Source organism: Phycodurus eques, chromosome 14 (genome assembly GCF_024500275.1).
Source record: "Phycodurus eques isolate BA_2022a chromosome 14, UOR_Pequ_1.1, whole genome shotgun sequence".
Classification (NCBI taxonomy): Eukaryota; Metazoa; Chordata; class Actinopteri; order Syngnathiformes; family Syngnathidae; genus Phycodurus; species Phycodurus eques.
This window is the reverse complement of record NC_084538.1, coordinates 22,563,586-22,584,770: the sequence shown is the minus strand read 5'-3', so window position 1 is coordinate 22,584,770 and position 21,185 is coordinate 22,563,586. Positions and strand designations below refer to the sequence as shown.

Genomic DNA, 21,185 nt, shown 5'->3' with positions numbered 1-21,185 from the left:
TGATTTCCGTTTTTGATGCAGTGCCTTTTCTACCCAATCATGGCACCCACCGGTTTTTGATGCAGTGCCGCCTGAGGGATCGAAGCTCACAGCCATTCAAGGTTGGTTTTCGGCCTTGCCACTTACATGCAGTGATTTCTACAGATTCTCTGCACCTTTTGATGATATTATGGACCATAAATGTTTAAATCCCTTAATTCCTTGCAATTGTTCGATGAGGAGCATTGTCCTAAAACTGTTCGACTATTTTCTCACGCACTTGTTCACAAAGAGGTGAAACTCGCCCCATTTTTCCTCGTGAATGACTGAGCAATTCAGGGAAGCTCCTTTTATACCCAATCATGGCACCCACCTGTTCCCAATTAGCCTGTTCACCTGTGGGATGTTCCAAACAGGTGTTTGATGAGCATTCCTCAACTTTCTCACTTTTTTGCCACCTGTCCTAGCTTGCAGCCATAAAATTCTAAGTTAATGATTATTTGCTAAAAACAATAAAGTTTATCAGTTTGAACTTTAAATATCTTGTCTTTGTAGTGTATTCAATTAAATATAGGTTGAACAAGATTTACAAATCATTGTATTCTGTTTTTATTTATGTTTAACACAATGTCCCAACTTCCTTGGAATTGGGGTTGTAGTTTTGTTTAGTCTGCAGACATAAACTTCAACTAAAGATGAACTAAACAACAGTTTTATGAGGGTGACAGTTTGACACAGTGCATACGCCATAAACGCAGGTTAATGACTTCTCCTTCTCTTCCTTTCGGCTTGTCCAGTTAGGAGTCGCCACAGACTGTTATCCTTTTCCATGATCGCCAAAAATATTTTGAAGAGAACCAGTCAAATTGTGGTTTTGCAATTTTTAAATCCAAATATTTTCGCTCCCTCATTAAATAAAATACTGAATATATATAAGTATTAGAATATTGAAATGTCAGACAATTAGTGCAGTAACATAGCTCTATTTTTAGGCCGAGCATGCCTTAAAAGTATTCTACTGTGTTATTTGTTTCATTTTCCGTATTCTATGTCAGTCAAGCTCTTAACAAGCATACCCACGACCCGTAATATTGTGTAGCTGTCAATCTGTATTGCCAAAGCGTTTGTGTGGGTATGTTAATCTGTGTTTGCTGGTACTCAGATAGAATGCTCAGAATTCTCCTACCTTATTGGTGGCCTTCATCCCCGATTCGACCCACCAATCGGTGACGAAGAAGGAGGCCTGATGAACGATTGGATACAGGGAAACTGCCCCACCCACCAGCCGCACCTGTTAGTTACCATTGAGTTTCAGAAAAACTGTTTTTGCCTCTAATGCTGGCTGGCTGTTATTTAATGTGAGCAGTCAGTGTCTGCACCTCTCGTTTGTATTTACCGTCGTCTTTGTTGTTCAACTGCAGCTGAGATGAGTCTTCGAATAGTTTGTGTTGCTTGCGCTGAAAGATGGGATTCGTATGAATATTGAACTACTTGTTAGGAGGTATATTATCATTCTGTGCCCTTGTTCCCACTAGTTAGAGGCACATGTTGATCTGTGGGCATTTATACCCCACTGGTTTGAGTTTGGTTGGAATGCGTGTTTATATTTGTTTTCTCATAAAATTGTATTTGTGTGTTAATTGACTCAAAGGAAGACTTAGTGTAAACTCTTTTTTTTAGAACTTGGGATCTCATTGTATTTTCGTTTGTATGTTCTGTAATTCATTTTGTTAACTGATGTTCAACTATTTTACCTAATTAAATGACCACAATTGTTCACATACAACTGTTATTTCAGTGTAAAATCAGCTCCTGAAAGGGCGGTAACACATACAAATCTAGATTGTGAAAACATCACAATGCCTTGTTCAGGGCTGGTAATGATTGTATTATGCTCTGCTCTTGTGACTTTTAAAAACAGTTTATCAATGACATACAGTATGTCAGACAAGATCACACTCATCCAGTTACAGTAAAACATTTTATTCAAAAATGATTATTTGTTTTGAAAATAAGATCCAGTGATATATAGGGAAAAAAATCAATAATCAGATTAAAGTGCAAAAATACATTTATGATATTATGCATCAGTACAAAAATAACATTGGAATGGTATATTGAAATGGAGGAAATGTATTTTGCTGGGATGGCTTTTATCCCCCTCACTTGCAGAATATTTGTGGGATCTTGTTTTTGAACTACAAGTTTCTGCAGTGCAGTATTTGGAATGAGCAGCCACAGGTTCTTTTTTTTTTTTTTTATTATTGCTCTTTCACATTCCACATATCCACTGGGGTCTCTGTCAAGACAACTCTAATAACTATTCATGCTTTTCCTCACAAAGGCTTATTTCTTTGTCTTTTAAGAATTTGCTGGTGAAAATGTTCATCCTTGAGCAGCGGTTCCACAGAAGTGGATGACATTGGAGGGTCTCCCACCACCAACTGAGATTGTCTTTGTTGTTTTTAAGTCTTTGGTTGTTCATTGATTATTATTGTATTTGGTCATACTGAACAGTATATCTCCTGGTTTGCTGTGTCCTTTGCGTTGAAGTAAAGTGAATCACTTAATCTTGGCTGGCTTCAGTTCCTTGACTTGCATGTGTAATGTTTTGTGGACAGCCAGAGTCCTGGACTGACAGAAGCCTTTCCCACACTCCTGACACTTGAAGGGCTTTTCTTTGGAATGAATGTATCTGTAAAATAGAAAAAAAGCAGTGCAGCATGAACAATAAGTAAGAACAGCTTTATTAGTCATTTCAATCCAAACCCTCACTTTGATCAACCCTCTAATATGTTTCAATCCCTTATTATCTTCAAGGTCATGTGCAATCATTTGGTGAATTTTTTAAAGTAACTCGGCCAGATGACTTCCATATAAACACCAAGAAAAACTTATAAATCTACACACAGTACATGGAAGCCTTATCATGTCCCCTGCTGTGAGCCAGAGGCCCCGAGTCACAAACCTTTTGAGACAGTCTTCATCTTTTGAGTCTAATCTCCATCCACTGTTCTGTTTGTACTTGTGTGAAATAGATTTCTACAGTTATTACGCATCATTTTGTGGTTTTAATTTGTTTTCTTGTGTATTTTTGAGTGTTTATTTTTTATTTTTTGAAAAGCATTCAGCTGCGAGGAAAAAATTTATGTAAATATATATTCATTCAGGCGGCACGGTGGACGACTGGTTAGAGCGTCTGCCTCACAGTTCTGAGGACCGGGGTTGAATGACCCGGCCCCGCCTGTGTGGAGTTTGCATGTTCTCCCCATGACTGGGTGGGTTTTCTCCGGGCACTCCGGTTTCCTCCCACATCCCAAAAACATGCATGGTAGGTTGATTGAAGACTCTAAATTGCCCATAGGTGTGAATGTGAATGCGAATGGTTGTTTGTTTATGTGTGCCCTGCGATTGGCTGGCAACCAGTTCAGGGTGTACCCCGCCTCCTGCCCGAAGATAGCTGGGATAGGCTCCAGCACGCCCGCGACCCTTGTGAGGAGAAGCGGTTTGGAAAATGGATGGATGGATATATATTCATTCATTCATTCATTTCCCATACCGCTTATTCTCACTCGGATCGGAGGCGTACTGGAGCCTATTCCAGCTAACTCTGGGCGAGAGGCGGGGTATACCCTGAACTGTTCGCCAGCCAATCTCAGGGCACATATAAACAAACAACCATTCGCACTCGCATTCACACCTGCGGGCAATTTAGAGTTTTCAATTAACCTACCATGCATGTTTTTTGGGGATGTGTGAGGAAACCAGAGTATCGGAGAAAACCCACCCAGGCACAGGGAGAACATGCAAACTTCACACAGGCGGGGCCGGGATTTGAAGAGTCCTCAGAACTGTGAGGCAGATGTGCTAACCAGTTGTTCACCATGCCACCTGTAAATATATATATATATACAGTGGGTACGGAAAGTATTCAGACCCCCTTAAATGTTTCACTGTTATATTGCAACCAGTAGCTCAAATCATTTAAATTCATTTTTTTCCTCATTAATGTACACACAGCACACCATATTGACGGAAAAAAAATTTAATTGTTGAAATTTGTGCAGATTTATTAAAAAAGAAAAAGTGAAATAGAACACAGCCAAAAGTATTCAGACCCTTTGCTGTGACACACATATATTTAACTCGGGTGCTGTCCATTTCTTCTGATCATCCTTGAGATGGTTCTACACCTTCCTTGCAGTCCAGCTGTGTTTGATCAGAATCAGAATCAGAAACATCTTTATTTGCCAAGTAATTTGTCTACGGTAGTTCGAGCCGCTCTAGTACTGGTAGAGCGATTATACTGATTGGACTTGATTAGGAAAGCCACACACCTGTCTATATAAGACCTTACAGCTCACAGTGCATGTCAGAGCAAATCAGAATCATGAGGTCAAAGGAACTGCCTGAAGAGTTCAGAGACAGAATTGTTGCAAGGCACAGATCTGGCCAAGATTACAAAAAAGATTCTGCTGCACTTAATGTTCTTAAAAAGCACAGTGGCCTCCATAATCTTAAATGGAAGACATTTTGGAGGACCAGAACCCTTCATCGAGCTGGCCGTCCGGCCTAACTGAGCAATCGGGGGAGAAGAGCCTCGGTGAAAGAAATAAATAGAAGCCAAAGTGGCTGAGCTCCAGAGATGCAGTCGGGAGATGGGAGAAAGTGCTAGAAAGTTAACCATCTCTGGTCTGATGAGACCAAGATGGAACTTTTGGCCTTAATTCTAAGCAGTATGTGTGGAGAAAACCAGGCACAGCTCATCACCTGTCAAATACAGACCCAATAGTGAAGCATGGTGCTGGCAGTATTGGGTTGTTTTTCAGCTGCAGGGACAGGACGACTGGTTCCAATCAAAGGAAAGATAATTGCGGCCAAGTACAGGGACATCCTGGACGAAAACCTTCTCCAGAGTGCTCATGACCTCAGACCGGGCCGAAGGTTCACCTTCCAACAAGGCAATGACCCTAAGCACACAGCTAAAATAACAAAGGAGTAGCTTCAGAACAACTCCGTGACTGTTATTGAATGGCCCAGCCAGAGCCCTGAGTTAAACCCAATTCAGCATCTATGGAGAGACCTGAAAATGGCTGTCCACCAACGTTCACCATCCAACCTGACAGAACTGGAGATGATCTGCAAGGAGGAATAGCAGAGGATCCCCAAATCCAGGTGTGATAAACTTGTTGCATCATTTCCAAAAAGACTCATGGGCTGTAATAGTTCAAAAGGGTGCTTCTATTAAATACTGAGCAAAGGGTCGGAATACTTATGGCTGTGTGATATTTCAGTTTTTCTTTTTTAATAAATCTGCAAAAATTTAAACAATTAATTTTTTTCTGTCAATATGGGTTGCTGTGTGTACATTAATGTGGAAAAAAATGAACTGAAATGATTTTAGCAAATGGCTGCAATATAAAAAAGCGTGAATACTTTCCATACCCACTGTATATATATATATATATATATATATATATATATATATAAATATATATATATATATATATATATATTTATATATATATATATATATTAGATTATTTCCACTTAAATATTACTTTCACTGTACGCTTTTTTAATTGTACTTTTATTTTTTTCTCTTTGTTTTAAATGTTTATAAGCTGTATTTTTTCTTTGTTTTTAAATGCTTTTAATTATGTAAAGCACATTGAGTTACCTCGTGTATGAAATGTGCTATATAAATACATTTGCTTTGTTGTTTTGCTTTGTTTAGTAGTTGGAAAGCCCAGTATTTTTTTAGGTGGTACTCGATGAGTACATTAATGAGGACAAAAAATGAACTTAAATGATTTTAGCAAATGGATGCCATATAACAAAGAGTGAAAATTTTAAGGGGGTCTGAATACTTTCCGTACCCACTGTGTGTGTGTGTGTGTGTGTGTGTATATATAAATACTTTTTTTCAATTGTTTTTGCTAACATCATACAAAATGTTCCTTATTTTATTCTCAGTTTAAAATACAGTTTTGAAGTATGGGAACATAATTTTGGACCTCTGACAACAGAACAATCAGGCTGAGCCACAACACACATAAACACACACTCACAAAAATACACCCCACACACATGCACACACACCCTCATTCACACGATACTGTATCAATTTCTAGCTACACTGGAGATATTGTTTGTGTGGAAACTGTGTGCAAATGACACAGGAGTGAGTAAGCATTTTCAAGGCATGTAGTACAATTTATGAGCAGTGCACTGCATACCACTGTGACCTGGGCCAATCAATTACTAATGTACGCTTACTCAGAATTTTAAACCATATTTTTCAATATTTTACCCTGATTCAAAGATGCATCCAGTCTGATTGGACATTCTGAACCAACAATGTTAAGTAATAAGTAAACAAACGTGGTTGGATAAATACTTACCATTGCTAGTATTTAGATTTTAGTATCGGTGCTATTGTGGTAAGTAACCACACACACCACACCTATGATATCTTAAAATGCTCTCCCCACTGAATACTTTTCATTCTGGCCTAAGCCCATCAACCTGCTGTTACATGTCAAATTATTTCTGATACAAAAAGTGATGGCAAGAAGTGAAATCCTATCAAATAAGACTATAAATCAAGAGTATGGCAGGATCAGAGTTTAACATTCAAAAATGTTTTTCAAGTCCATATAAAATGTTTGCAAATCAAAATACACAGGCAATATTCACCATCCCTGGACTATTTTAATCAAGATCTCTACATATGCCACTCTAAAAATTCATATTATGCTTAAGGCTGGGTGTCATGTTCCTTAATACTGTGCCCAAACATGTCCTGCTGGGACAAACTGTTGAGGAATGGAGCATGAAGACTCTTCTAATGTGCTGCTTAACTGTCAAGGTTCATATCAAGAACAGATTACTTGTAGTTAAACTTAAAGGACTAGTATGTAGTATTTGACAAAAAACAGGTTTCATCTCAATGTTCTCACCTGTGGTCTCGGAGGTGGTCCTGCCTTCTAAAGGCTTTGTGGCAGATATCACATGTGTATGGCCTTTCATCTGTGTGCGTTCTCTCATGGATTAACAGATTGTAGGATTTTGTAAAATGGCGGCCACAGAATTTGCAGACAAATTCTTTTTTGGTCTTTGAGGGCAACCGGCCTCGACTGGACTTGCGCTCCGGGTAGGAGAGCTTGGTCACATCCAGGAGGCACCCAAGGCCGTTTGTATCAGAATGGTGAGATGACGCGGCAGCAGAAACCCCGGACACGCTCAGGTCTTCTGCCTTTAGATGATCCTCTTGGGTGGCTGCTGTGGCCAGGTTGGCAAAGTCAAAGCGAGGCTTGTTCTTTGAGCTCTGCATCCGAATTGTTGAGTCCTGCTTGGGCTGCAGGTGGTGAGGGAAGATAGGGAAGGAGGCCATAGACGAGAATTGGAAAGGCAGTTTTGAGATAGTGCCGCGAGGCAGGGCCACAGGCAGAAAGCCCGGAGTCCATTGGTGAAGCTGAATGGCATGTAAGGCACTGAAGCTGTAGATGCTGTGGAAGTGATCCGTTGGGACCTGAAGGCCTGTGGAGCTCTGGAGAAGTGAGTAGTTAGCCAGCTGGAGTGATGGGTGGAGAGGGACTGGAGCTGGCAGAGTCTTGCTGCCCATGGCTGAGGCAAGAAGTCCAATGAGATGTCTGAAACAGACAGAAAACATTGACAGATTGGGTCAAGTTCTTTTTTTATTCCTATCTACTTCATGTGTCAAGGAGAGTCTTTCCTTCCAGATGCTGTCAAAACTTTACAACCAACACTGCTTTCAAAAATCAGGAAATACAGTCCTAGAAAAAAAAGAGACCACTGCAAAATTACCAATTTCTCAGATTTAGTCTCTTTATATGTTACATCTATTTATAAGCATAAACCACGAAAAACATAATGCTAACTATATATATATATATAAATATATATATAGTATGTACTAATGTAACTAATGTACTAAAAAATTACTAATGTAAATGTAGTCTTGTTGGAAAAGCCCAACTTTGAAACTAAGTGTAGAAACTCAGTGCCATTTAATGTAAGAGGTCACACCTGCACAACAAAACACATGTCACTCACATGTTCCAATCTAGATTAACTGGAAATACTGAAATGTTAAACCAAATGTTATGAGGAATTAGCCTCACCGTTCCAATATTTTAGGGGAGTATATACTATAAGGTCAATCCGATTTAGATTGAAATGAAGTGTCCTCCTTAAATAAACGTTGCTCTGCCTCCAGCACATCATGTGGACAATGAATAATGGCTTTTAGTTATAAACAAAACAGGATTTAAACAAATCTCATAAGGGTGACTTATGGGCACAGCAGGTGAGGCTGGGGGAGGCAACCTCATCCACACGCAGCATCAGCACTGGGGCGCCCCAAGGTTGTGTCCGTTGCTCTTCTCTCTCTGCACCTCAACGCACCCGGCTGTCAAACTCCTGAAGTTTGCAGATGACACCACTCTCATCGGCCTCATCAAGGACGGTGAAGAGTCTGCATATCGACAGGAAGTGGAGCGGCTGGAGCTGTGGTGCGGCCGACACAACCTGGAGCTGAACACGCTCAAGACTGTAGAGATGATTGTAGACTTCAGGAGGCATCCTTCGCCACAGCTGCCCCTCACGTTGTCCAGCTGCCTTGTGTCAACCGTCGAGACCTTCAAGTTCCTGGGAATTACAGTCTCCCAGGACCTGAAGTGGGCAACCAACATCAACTCCGTCCTCAAAAAGCCACAGCAGAGGATGTACTTCCTGCGGCATCTGAGAAAGCACGGCCTGCCACAGGAGCTGCTGAGGCAGTTCTACACAGCGGCCATCGAATCAGTCCTGTGTTCTTCCATCACAGTCTGGTTTGGTGCTGCTACGAAAAAGGACAAACTCCGACTGCAACGGACAATCAAAACTGCTGAAAGGATTGTCGGTACCACCCTACTTGAGAACTTGCACGCTGCCAGAACTAAGACGAGAGCGTGCAAAATCCTCTCGGACCCTCCACATCCCGGTCACCAGCTCTTCCAGCTCCTTTACTCAGGTAGGCGCTACCGATCAATGCAAACTAGAACTAGCAGACATTCCAAGAGCTTCTTCCCTCTTGCAATCAACTTCTTAAACACCTAACCTACAATTCCATTGCAACATGCTGGCAATTTTTTGTCTTGAGTTTGTTGTCACATTTCTGTCGGGCCTATTATATATTACTCGTGCACTCACTGAAGTAGTCTCGCCACGCTGCACTATTTGCATATCTGTTGTTGACCAATACTGGCCACTCATGCCAGAGTAGCATCTGCTTCATTTGCACACTGACTAAGGAGTATCTGCAACATTTGCACAATCAACATTGTCCCAGATTATCACACTACTCGCTTGAAGTCTCGGCACCCTTTGCACAATGGTCATTGCAACGGACTATTGCAATATTAGTCATTCGAACTGCTCTAAGTGCAAGAGGACTCTGCATCTTTTTGCACAATTGTCCAAAAAATAAAAAAAATAAAATGTACCGGCATTACCAGATAACTAGAAAACCTTGATTGCTCAGTGACTGTTTTTGTTTTGTTTTGTCAATGTCTTTATGTCTCAAAAGTGTTCTCTGTCAATTGTCTGTTGTCGTACTCGAGCGGCTCCAATTACTGGAGACAAATTCCTTGTGTGTTTTTTGGATATACTCGGCAAATAAAGATGATTCTGATTCTGATGTAAGGGCTCACATTGTTTGGTATGTACATTACTGGTACAGTGGTATCCTACTCGCCTCAATCTAGAATGGGTAGTGGGATATCAAAATGCACACCCCTAATTGGGGCTAATACACGTCCAACTTTTTGTGCTGATGAAGCTATTCACACACCCCTTAAGGGGCAGTCATGATCTGGTCTTACACACTGCATGTGAAGAATGCCTTTGCTGTTTGAGCCACAATGCAGAAAAGTAAAAAGTATTAACTGAAAAATACCTTTGCAATGCAGTCATCTCTAATAGCCTATCCTATAGTACTATTTATTTGTGTGTTGGAAAAACAACTTTCCACAGTGCTGGGATCATAGGTATTTCTAGCCCATTTTGGGGGGTGCTGAAGCAACGCTAAAAAAAATCCCAGCACACCTAAAATTGGAAAGATAAAAAAAAAAACTACGTCGAAAAAACAACAGTACTTGATTGTATAATATTTTAACAACAAAAATACCCTACCCCCACCCGCCATTGCCTCATAAATGGTTTGCTCCATCAATGTCTCCCGGCCATCCTCAAATGGGCTCAAAGCGCTCTCCCTACACATAGCAATATGCTGTTTTCCATTGATATGGCATAAATTCCTGGCTTAAACCAGGATATGTGGCTAATTTCTTAACTTTAACCATCCATCCATCCATTTTCTACCACTTATCCGGGTCGGGTCGCGGGGGCAGTAGCTTTAGCAGGTACGCCCAGACTTCCCTCTCCCCAGCCACTTCATCCAGCTCTTCCGGAGGGATCCCGAGGCGTTCCCAGGCCAGCCGAAGGACGTAGTCTCTCCAGCGTGTCCTGGGTCATCCCCGGGGTCTCCTCCCGGTGGGACGTGCCCGGAACACCTCACCAGGGAGGCGTCCGGGAGGCATCCGAATCAGATGCCCCAGCCACCTCATCTGGCTCCTCTCAATGCGGAGGAGCAGCGGCTCTACTCTGAGATCCTCCCGGATGACCGAGCTTCTCACCCTATCTCTAAGGGAGAGCCCGGACACCCTGCGGAGGAAACTCATTTTGGCCGCTTGTATCCGGGATCTCGTTCTTTCGGTCACGACCCACAGCTCATGACCATAGGTGAGGGTAGGAACGAAGATCGACCGGTAAATTGAGAGCTTCGCCTTTCGGCTTAGCTCCTTCTTTACCACAACGGACCGATACAAAGTCCGCATCACTGCAGACGCTGCACCGATCCGTCTGTCGATCTCCCGTTTCATTCTTCCCTCACTCATGAACAAGACCCCAAGATACTTGAACTCCTCCACTTGGGGCAGGATCTCATCCCCGACCTGGAGAGGGCATGCCACCCTTTTCCGACTGAGGACCATGGTCTCAGATTTGGAGGTGCTGATTCCCATCCCAGCCGCTTCACACTCGGCTGCGAACTGCTCCAGTGAGAGTTGGAGCTCACGGCTTGATGAAGCCAACAGAACCACATCATCAGCAAAAAGCAGAGATGCAATACTGAGGCCACCAAACCGGACCCCCTCTACGCCTTGGCTGCGCCGAGAAATTCTGTCCATAAAAGTTATGAACAGAATCGGCGACAAAGGGCAGCCTTGGCGGAGTCCAACCCTCACCGGGAACGAGTCCGACTTACTGCCGGATATGCGGACCAAACTCTGACTCCTGTCGTACAGGGACCGAACAGCCCGTATCAGGGGGTTAGGTACCCCATACTCCTGAAGCACCCTCCACAGGACTCCCCGAGGGACACGGTCGAACGCCTTCTCAAAGTCCACAAAACACATGTAGACTGGTTGGGCGAACTCCCATGCACCCTCGAGGACCCTGCCGAGGGTGTAGAGCTGGTCCACTGTTCCACGGCCAGGACGAAAACCACACTGCTCCTCCTGAATCTGAGATTCGACTTCCCGACGGACCCTCATCTCCAGCACCCCTGAATAGACCTTACCAGGGAGGCTGAGCAGTGTGATCCCCCTGTAGTTGGAACACACCCTCCGGTCCCCCTTCTTATAAAGGAGGACCACAACCCCAGTCTGCCAATCCAGAGGCACTGTCCCCGATGTCCACGCGATGTTGCAGAGGCGTGTCAACCAGGACAGCCCCACAACATCCAGAGCCTTTAGGAACTCCGGGCGAATCTCATCCACGCCTGGGGCCCTGCCACCGAGGAGCCTACCTCGGTGACCTCAAACCCAGAGATAGGATAGCCCGCCTCAGAGAACCCACACTCTGCTTCCTCATGGGAAGGCGTGTTGGTGGAATTGAGGAGGTCTTCGAAGTATTCTCCCCACCGACTCACAACGTCCCGAGTCGAGGTCAGCAGCGCCCCATCGCCACTATACACAGTGTTGGTGGTGCACTGCTTTCCTCTCCTGAGACGTCGGATGGTGGACCAGAATTTCCTCGAAGCCGTCCGGAAGTCTTTCTCCATGGCCTCACCGAACTCCTCCCATACCCGAGTTTTTGCTTCAGCGACCACCAGATCTGCATTCCGCTTGGCCAGCCGGTACCCATCAGCTGCCTCAGGAGTCCCACAGGCCAAAAAAGCCCAATAGGACTCCTTCTTCAGCTTGAGAGCATCCCTCACCATTGGTGTCCACCAACGGGTTCGGGGATTGCCGCCACGACAGGCACCGACCAACTTACGGCCACAGCTCCGGTCGGCCGCCTCAGCAATGGAGGCGTGGAACATGGTCCACTCGGACTCGATGTCCCCAGCCTCCCCCGGAACATGAGCAAAGTTCTGTCGGAGGTGGGAGTTGAAACTCCTTCTGACAGGGGATTCTGCCAGACGTTCCCAGCAGACCCTCACAATACGTTTGGGCCTGCACGTTGGACCGGCATCTTCCCCCACCATCGGAGCCAACTCACCACCAGGTGGTGATCAGTTGACAGCTCCGCCCCTCTCTTCACCCGAGTGTCCAAGACATGTGGCCGCAAGTCCGATGACACGACCACAAAGTCGATCATCGAACTGCGACCTAGGGTGTCCTTGTGCCAAGTGCACGTGTGGACACCCTTATGCTTGAACATGGTGTTCGTTATGGACAATCCATGACGAGCACAGAAGTCCAATAACAGAACACCGCTCGGGTTCTGATCTGGGGGGCCGTTCCTCCCAATCACGCCCTTCCAGGTCTCACTGTCATTGCCCACGTGAGCATTGAAGTCCCCCAACAGAACAATGGAGTCCCCAGCGGGAGCGCTCTCCAGCACCCCCTCCAAGGACTCCAGAAAGGGTGGGTACTCGGAACTGCTGTTTGGTGCATAGGCACAAACAACAGTCAGGACCCGTCCCCCCACCCGAAGGCGGAGGGAGGCTACCCTCTCGTCCACCGGGGTGAACCCCAACGTACAGGTGCCGAGCCGGGGGACAATAAGTATACCCACACCTGCTCGGCGCCTCTCACGGTGGGCCACTCCAGAGTGGAAGAGAGTCCAACCCCTCTCGAGAGGACTGGTACCAGAGCCCAAGCTGTGTGTGGAGGCGAGTCCGACTATATCGAGTCGGAACTTCTCGACCTCACACACCAGCTCGGGCTCCTTCCCTGCCAGAGAGGTGACATTCCACGTCCCTAGAGCCAGCTTCTGTAGCCGGGGATCGGATCGCCAAGGGCCCTGCCTTCGGCCGCCGCCCAGCTCACACTGCACCCGACCCCTATGGCCCCTCCCACAGGTGGTGAGCCCATGGGAAGTTAACTTTAACCATTCAATACTAACACAGTTGTATCATTACCTTTCCTCATTTTTGCTGCATTAAATTGTAGGTCACTGTTTATGTTGTGGCGGCACAGTGGACGACTGGTTAGAGCGTCTGCCTCACAGTTCTGAGGACTGGGGTTTGCATGTTCTCCCTGTGTCTGCGTGTTTTTTCTCCGGGCACTCTGGTTTCCTCCCAACATCCCAGAAACATGCATGGTAGGTTAAATGAAGACTCTAAATTGCCCATAGGTGTGAATGTGAGTACGAATGGTTGTATGTTTATATGTGCCATGCGATTGGCTGGCAACCAGTTCAGGGTGTACCCCGCCTCCTGCCCAATGATAGCTGGGATAGGCTCCAGTACTCCCGCGACCCTTGTGAGGATAAGCGGCTCAGAAAATTGATAGCCTATCCCAGCTATCTTTGGGCATAAGGCGGGGTACACCCTGAACTGGTCGCCAGCCAATTGCAGGGCACATATAAACATACAACCATTTGCACTCACATTCACACTGAAGGGCAATTTAGAATCTTTAATCAACTTACCACGCAGGTTTTTGAGATGTGGGAGGAAACAGAAGTATCCGGCCAAAACCCACGCAGGCGGGACCGGGATTTGAACATCGGTCCTCCGAACTGTGAGGCAGATGTGTTAAGCAGTCGGTCACCGTGCAGCCTCCTGTACATGTGATAACTATAAAGCCAAGGTGTTACTGAACAGCTTACTGGAATAGCGGTTTGTAGCCCATTTTGGGGGATCCTGAAGCACCCCAAAAAGAAATCCTAAACCACTCACCCTAGAATCGCCCCTGACTTGCACATTTCCATTGTTGTTTTGGGAAACCGCTATGGTAAACACTACAAGCCGGTAAATCACTTTGCTACTGTGAGGTATTTGTTATTTGAAAACTGCACAAGAAATGGATCTTCTACAAAGCACCATGACAAATGACAGTGTATGTGTGAGGTAAATGTGTCAAAGAAGTGGAGCGAATAACAATTGGCAGCATGAAGACACATAAATGGATGCGTCAGAAAGAAATTGAGAAGAGCGTATATCTGTGTTTCCTGTTGCCAGCAACATGCCTGGAGCTGTTGAAGTTGGTGTAAAAGAATGGCAGCATTCAGCAGGAGCCTGTGAGCTGTTAAATCAGGTTTGATAAGCAGGAATAACAAGACAACAATATGTCTTTGTTCCAGTCAGCCTTGATTGACAGCGAGCACAGAAGCTCCCTGCTCCATTTGAACAGCCCCATTCACTCAAATTGAAGGTCATGTTCACTCTTCATAGATAAAATATCGAAACGTTTCTTTCACCTTTTCTTCTTTCTGGCGATCTAAAATGCAAATGAAACTCTTAAACATCAAATAACAACAAAAATTATTTGAATTACACAAATCATTTTTTTCAACATGTTGTAAAGTGCTGGTGAAAACTACTACGGAACACATTCCACTTATGTTTACTGCATAGTTTAGTAAATGAACACATCCATCCAGCCACTTTCTATAGCCCGATCCTGGAAAGGGTCACCGGGGAAGTGAACCCTAAACCCAGCTGATTTAGGTGAAAGGAGGATGACAGCAACGCCACGTCACCTTCACAAAAACGTCAGCTATGTGATCAACTATACATTACCGACAGCTCTTGACCAAAGAGTGTGGTGTGATCATATTACTGAACAAAAATATGTCATCTCACACATTCATGAAATATATAAGAATATATTTACACCACAAGACCACTTAACAAAATACTCAGCTCTTTAAGTACGACCATAATGACCAAAATTAAAATAGTGTCGCATAGGAGGCCTATCTGTTCATCAAAAATTAGGCAGAGGCTTATTCCTAAAAACTATATTTAATACTCTTATAAGTCACTACAACATAATGCACAGTTTGAACATGGAAACTGTGCATACATTTAGGAAAATTACAAACCTGTACTTCAATAATTATCTAATTAAAATGTATTGCATATAAATTATGTAACAATTGTACCTAATTAAGTTTTGAAACAAACAGTTTGGAAAGGTTAAATGCAAACGTATTGTACTTAAAAGTAAAATGCAGCTGAACTCTACTTAACAAATATACTGTCCTGTACTAGTTTAAAAAAAACAAAACATGTAAGCTTAGGGCCGGTACACACAAAAAGACAATCATGCTGTTTTTGTCCAGATTTATCCCCTTCCCGACCAGGGATGTCGAACGCCTGATTATCTTATATTTTACAAGATTATCCTATATGATTATCCTGAGATCTAAGGTGTGTTAAGAGTGCATTCGACCCGATTTTAGGGTCTGAAACAGGTCGGGGCCAACAATCTTAAATATTGAACACGCTGAATATTTAGGACCAAAAATCTTTGTGTGTGGGGAAAGCCGACTATCCCGAGGCAAGACTGTGAAATACGACATGAAACAAAATGTAACCAATCAAGAAGCACTCTGGCCCTGGAACAAGGAACAGACCGTAAATAAATACAAACGTCTTAACCCGATGTCGTATTCATCCAAAGCAAGTCCTTTTATGTATCTACACCACTTTCGCCTCCATTGTCGTCGGCAGCACTCAGCAAAATGGGAGTGTCTGCCTGTCTTCGTTTTTGTGAGAGCACGTGTGAGCATGCGAGATTTCGAGATTGGCGGCGGAACAGAATCTTTATGTGTGTGGTGTTCTGTGTTGAGATTATCGGTGCACGCCACACACAATTGACTATGACCAAAACTGTTAAATGTCATATTTTTTTTAATCTTTATGTGTGGCTCTGCCACAGATATAAAATCCTTTAAAATTTGAAAAACCCTAATGTGTGTACCAGGCCTGATGCCTACTTTGAACATTGAATTCACGTACCACAAGAGGGAGCTTGCATACCACTGGCGGTACTCCTACCACAGTGTGAATCACTGCCTAATTCAATACAATGCCATAACAATAATTGAGTTATGCAACAATTATAGTTGGCCATAATGTAACATCATCTCATAAACTACAACAAATAGTGTAGTACTATAAACACATATACTACAATTAGCTCATTCTAAACCCTGGTGATCAACCAGTCAATGGAGAGCGAGTATATATTAGTTTAATATTAATGCTTTAATTATCAGTAACAAATTCTTCGGTAGTGGTTGAAATCTATTTAAAATTAATTAATATAACATATTGGCTTAGCAATGACTTAAACTTACTTTGCATAAATACAGGAGTATGCAAAATAACAATACTACAGAAGAATAAAGAGCAGTGAAATGGTATGTGAACTATCGCCTTAAGCTAATTTTGCTTGAACAGATTTGAATGAATTCACACTCGCATAGTGAAAATCTGATGGCTGCTGCTGCTTAAGGTGAGATTTATATCACTGCTTTTTATGAAACATCAAAACATGCATAATTGATTGTGAGTAACTTTATGCAAGATTGAACATATGTGTTGTGTACACGAAAAGTAAATAAGGTCAAAGGCTTCAGCCAGTGGTCAGGCCACTCATCACTAAAGTGGATGAAGTAGTTGTAATGAGGAGCAGTGAAGCTCAAACAGCCCCCTGTGGTCTGTTCCTTTCTGATCATGACGCAGAAGTAATTGACTTTTACTCAGGAGGTCATTAGAGGATATAAGTGCTCTGCTGCTGAGGCTCTCCTCACCTTTAACCCTTTAATGTCTGCATATCAGGGGCCTCCAGATCCAAAGAGCCATGTGGATCCTCTGTTTTAGTCATGACTGCGAGATTCGGCACCTCAGACGGACCGCGTGGTGGCTGAGACGCTGCCTCTCACCTCCATGTAAATCTTATCAGACTGGGACCACAACCCCCATGGAACATGGGAGATTCTCTTCTTCTTCAAAACACTCAGGCCTTTCAACCCCCCACCACCACCACACACACACACACGCACACACACACACACATATATTTATATATTTATATATATATATTTATATATATATATATATTTATATATATATATATACATATACACACACACAACCATACGGTATGTACTGTATGGCTGTGTGCTATGCAACAGCTGGGATTGGCTTGAGCACCCCGCAACCCTGAACAGGATAAGCGGTGTACTGATTATAACAAAACAAAATAAATGTTAAAAAAGAAGATTTTAGAAATATGTTTTATTTGTAATATAATATTGAATTTGGATATCAAATTTAGACATTTAAAAAAAAAACATACCTTCATATGGGTAAAATACAACATTTATCATTGTAACACTCTTGAAAAAATATCTGGACAAATGTTTTTTTCCTCTGATCTTTCGAGATTATACAATACAGTTGTTCAGAAACCAAATTATGGCACTGAAAAAGTGCTTAATTTTCAGTTGCACGTGATTCAAATGTGGTAAACTGATGTAATTTTCCACTCTTCTCGTTGAAAATAGTAACAGAATAATACATTAGTTAACACGTTTTATTCATGTGCAACTGATATACATGTTCGAATTAAGTCAAATCAAAGGACTTTTTTTCAGTGCAAAGATGATCTCTGCAGTATTAATTTCAATCTAAATAGGCAGGAGAAGTTAGGGTTTACAAGCAACAACATGGCAGTTATTACACAAATTCTGTAAAGTTCGTTATGTGAAACATTTCCTCGGGAAATAGCGTAACTTTGTAATTTTTATCTACATTTTTGGAAACTGTATGTTGATGACACATCAGATAAACCAAACAAACCGGCCAAATCACTTCAAACTTTCTAGTTCAGTGATTCCCAACCAAGGGTGCTTTGGCACTAGTGTGACGTGAGAGATCAGCAGGTGTGCTGCATGAAATTAACCAAGCTCACTTAATTTGTCCAAGAATTATTATTCATCAATAACAACTATATCTTCATTCACCTATCTATGCCAGCGGCCTATAGTGATAGGCAGAACAATTAAAATGACGCCGCCCAAGGTGGATTCCCTGGGCCACCGCATACCGCCCTCCGCCTCCTCGCCTTGCACGCCACTAATTATATGACAGAAGCTACAATAAACCTGATGCCATTTAGAATAAGACATGACTTCCTGCAAGTATATAAGCTTTGTGTTCAATTAAACAAGCCCTGATTTCACAGTGAGTAAGTGATTTTTTGAGACAATCAAAATTAAGATTAAAGTTAAGACAAGATCATCATTATTTTAGTATTCATAATTCAAGAGATTTTTTTTTTTTTTGTTATTGGGTGGCACGCCTTGACATTTTTTCGAATGTAAAAGGTGTGCTTGTCTTAATAAAGGTAGGGAAATACTGTTCACTGAGTGAAAAGTGTCCTTCCAGTTTACATCTATCCATACATCCATCTATTCATTTTCCATTCCGCTTCTCCTCACTAGGATCGTGGGCGTGCTGGAGCCTATCCCAACTACATTTGGGGGAGAGGCGGGGTGCACCCTGAACTGGTCGCCAGTCAATCGCAGGGCACATATAAATAAACAACCATTCGCACCTACGGGTCATGTATTCTAATTTCTAAATGTTTCTGCCAGCAAACATAGTGTGAACCAGCATCACGCTCATGACAGCCACCGGTGTCATCAGACCTTTATTAGTAGAGGTGCTGAAAAACAGTCAGTCTTTGATGCCCCACACCTTCCTTTCAGACCTCTGAACTAATGCACAAGGACTTTATTGGATTATGCCTCATTAAACTGGCAGCATCATCAATTAGTGAATGTGGGCAAGGTGGTAGAGCTGCATGCATGCAGTAGGTGTTAACTTTGAAGGTAATCTTTAGGCTCACCTTTCTCTTGCAATGTTAATTCAGACTGCGCTAATTGCACCGGTTTTACTTGTTAATCTTGGCTCACCAAAGCGGGGTGCTGTCGGGAGGTCAGTGAGCATAAATGAGCTAATTTAGTCAATTTTGTCTAGAATAGCAACTCTAAAAAGTATCTGGAAAAGACAGAATAATTAACAATAATGCTCAAGGTTTCGGGGTGCTGAGCTCCCAGCCAGGCAAGATAAGTATCACTGTTTTGTACATTTTAACACCATTTCTTTCCCACATTTGGGACTAAAACATCAAATCTGATAAATGTTAATTAAATAGTGAGTCACGTCAAAAGAGAAATGGATTGGATTTATAAAACAAACACATTGTAACCCGACTAATTTCTGGGGACTGTATTTTATTGTTAAAATACTGTATTATGTTTAACCAAGTATTATGTGGTTATACACGTTACTAGCATGTTTACAGAGGACATACAGTAAAAATAAAAATTAAGCTATTTAATTTTAGGGGTGCTGGGACGTAATTAAGGGGTGCTTGAGCCCACCATCATGGGCTATGATGATGCTGTAAGTTTTCTGAACAACGCATCTATCTGCACAATACTGCCAATCCATCCATCTATTTTTCGTACCGTTCTATCCTCACGGGCGTGCTGGAGCCTACCCCAGCTATCTTCGGGCGAGAGGCGGGGAACTGGTTGCCAGCCAATCCCAGGGCACATATAAACAAACAGCCATTCGCGCACACATTCACACCTACGGGCAATTTAAGAGTCTTCAATCAACCTACCGTGCATGTTTTGGGGATGTGTGATGAAACCGGACTGCCGGAGAAAACCCACGCAGGCCCCGGGGAGAACAAGCAAACTCCACACAGGCGGGGCCGGATTTGAACCCCGGTCCTCAGAACTGTGAGGCAGATGTGCTAACCAATCGTTCACCGTGCCACCTCCCAATAACCAAATGTGCATTAAAAAGTATACAACTTCGACTTACATAACAGCAGTCCAAATATGTTCATTATATTTGTATAAGTATGATGCTAATATAAATCTCCATGCGCACCTTTACCACATCTTCTGCACTGTATGAATTTTAATAATTTTGTTGTAAATAGTTGCATTGTAAAACGGCTGCATGATGGGATAATTACTGCAATTTGTGGAAGTCAAATTGCCTTCACTTTTCCTAGCATTGTTGCAATTTAGAAACAAAAGATGGAACTTACCCACACACACAAACAAAAACAAAAAAAACTTAAGAGTGAAAGATCCAACTCCACTCCCACTCCTGGAAGCCTGCAGATGAGGGGTATTTTTGGGCGAAAACTTGAGTTTTAATAAGTTAACACAACAGCATGTTTGGTCCTCCCGGTTAGCTGTGAGGTGACAAGGCACGGCGGTGTGTGCTGGGGCAGTTTTGCTCGCTGGCGCGCGTCTCCCCTTCACTGATGTGCGCTCTCACTGCTCCGCGTCTCTTTATTGCGCGGCGAAGCTCCGACTGGCGCGTCACTCAGCCAACCCACATCCAACATAAGACAGACAGACATCAGGATACGCAAGATTACAAAGACCAATGCTGGGCTGTTTTCGTGAGGGACTCGACGTGTATGAGGAGAAATTTGTCTCAAAATTATGTACACAAATTATATGCGCGATTTACACGTTTTTCAGATCCACAAACACATCCGTGTTTTGTTTGTTTGTTTGTTTTTTAATGTTGTGGGTGCATTTATCATGACTTATCATTTGTAAATATTCAACTGTGTTTGTGAATTGTTAAAGGTGCGTTTGTGGATCGGCGCGCACGCGCATTTAATTTGGAGACAAACGTCACGCAGTTGTCAAGACATTCACGCACACACATTGAGAATATTCACACGTGTGGGAAGGCCCTTCCCTCCATCCGCGAGGCGGCAGTGTTGCTGTCTCCGTTGAGAACATCCATCCATTAGCGCTTATCCCCACTAGAAAATTGACGATAAAATAGATGATTGAGAGCTAGCCTATCTTATTATTTAAGCACTGTAATAATAAGCTTGTTTTTGTATCTT

The 21,185-nt window shown here is 43.0% G+C and overlaps 1 protein-coding gene across 1 annotated transcript; it reads right to left on the bottom strand.

The window, feature by feature from the left end:
* Positions 1 to 2,004: 2,004 nt before the first annotated feature.
* Positions 2,005 to 20,550, bottom strand: osr1 (odd-skipped related transcription factor 1). The gene is made up of 3 exons (XM_061696632.1): positions 20,361 to 20,550; positions 6,942 to 7,634; positions 2,005 to 2,674 (listed from the first exon to the last, which is right to left on the bottom strand). Exons 2-3 carry the CDS (start codon positions 7,604 to 7,606, stop codon positions 2,542 to 2,544), a joined length of 798 nt encoding a protein of 265 aa, XP_061552616.1. The 5' UTR covers positions 7,607 to 7,634; positions 20,361 to 20,550; the 3' UTR covers positions 2,005 to 2,541.
* Between the last annotated feature and the right edge of the window lie 635 nt (positions 20,551 to 21,185).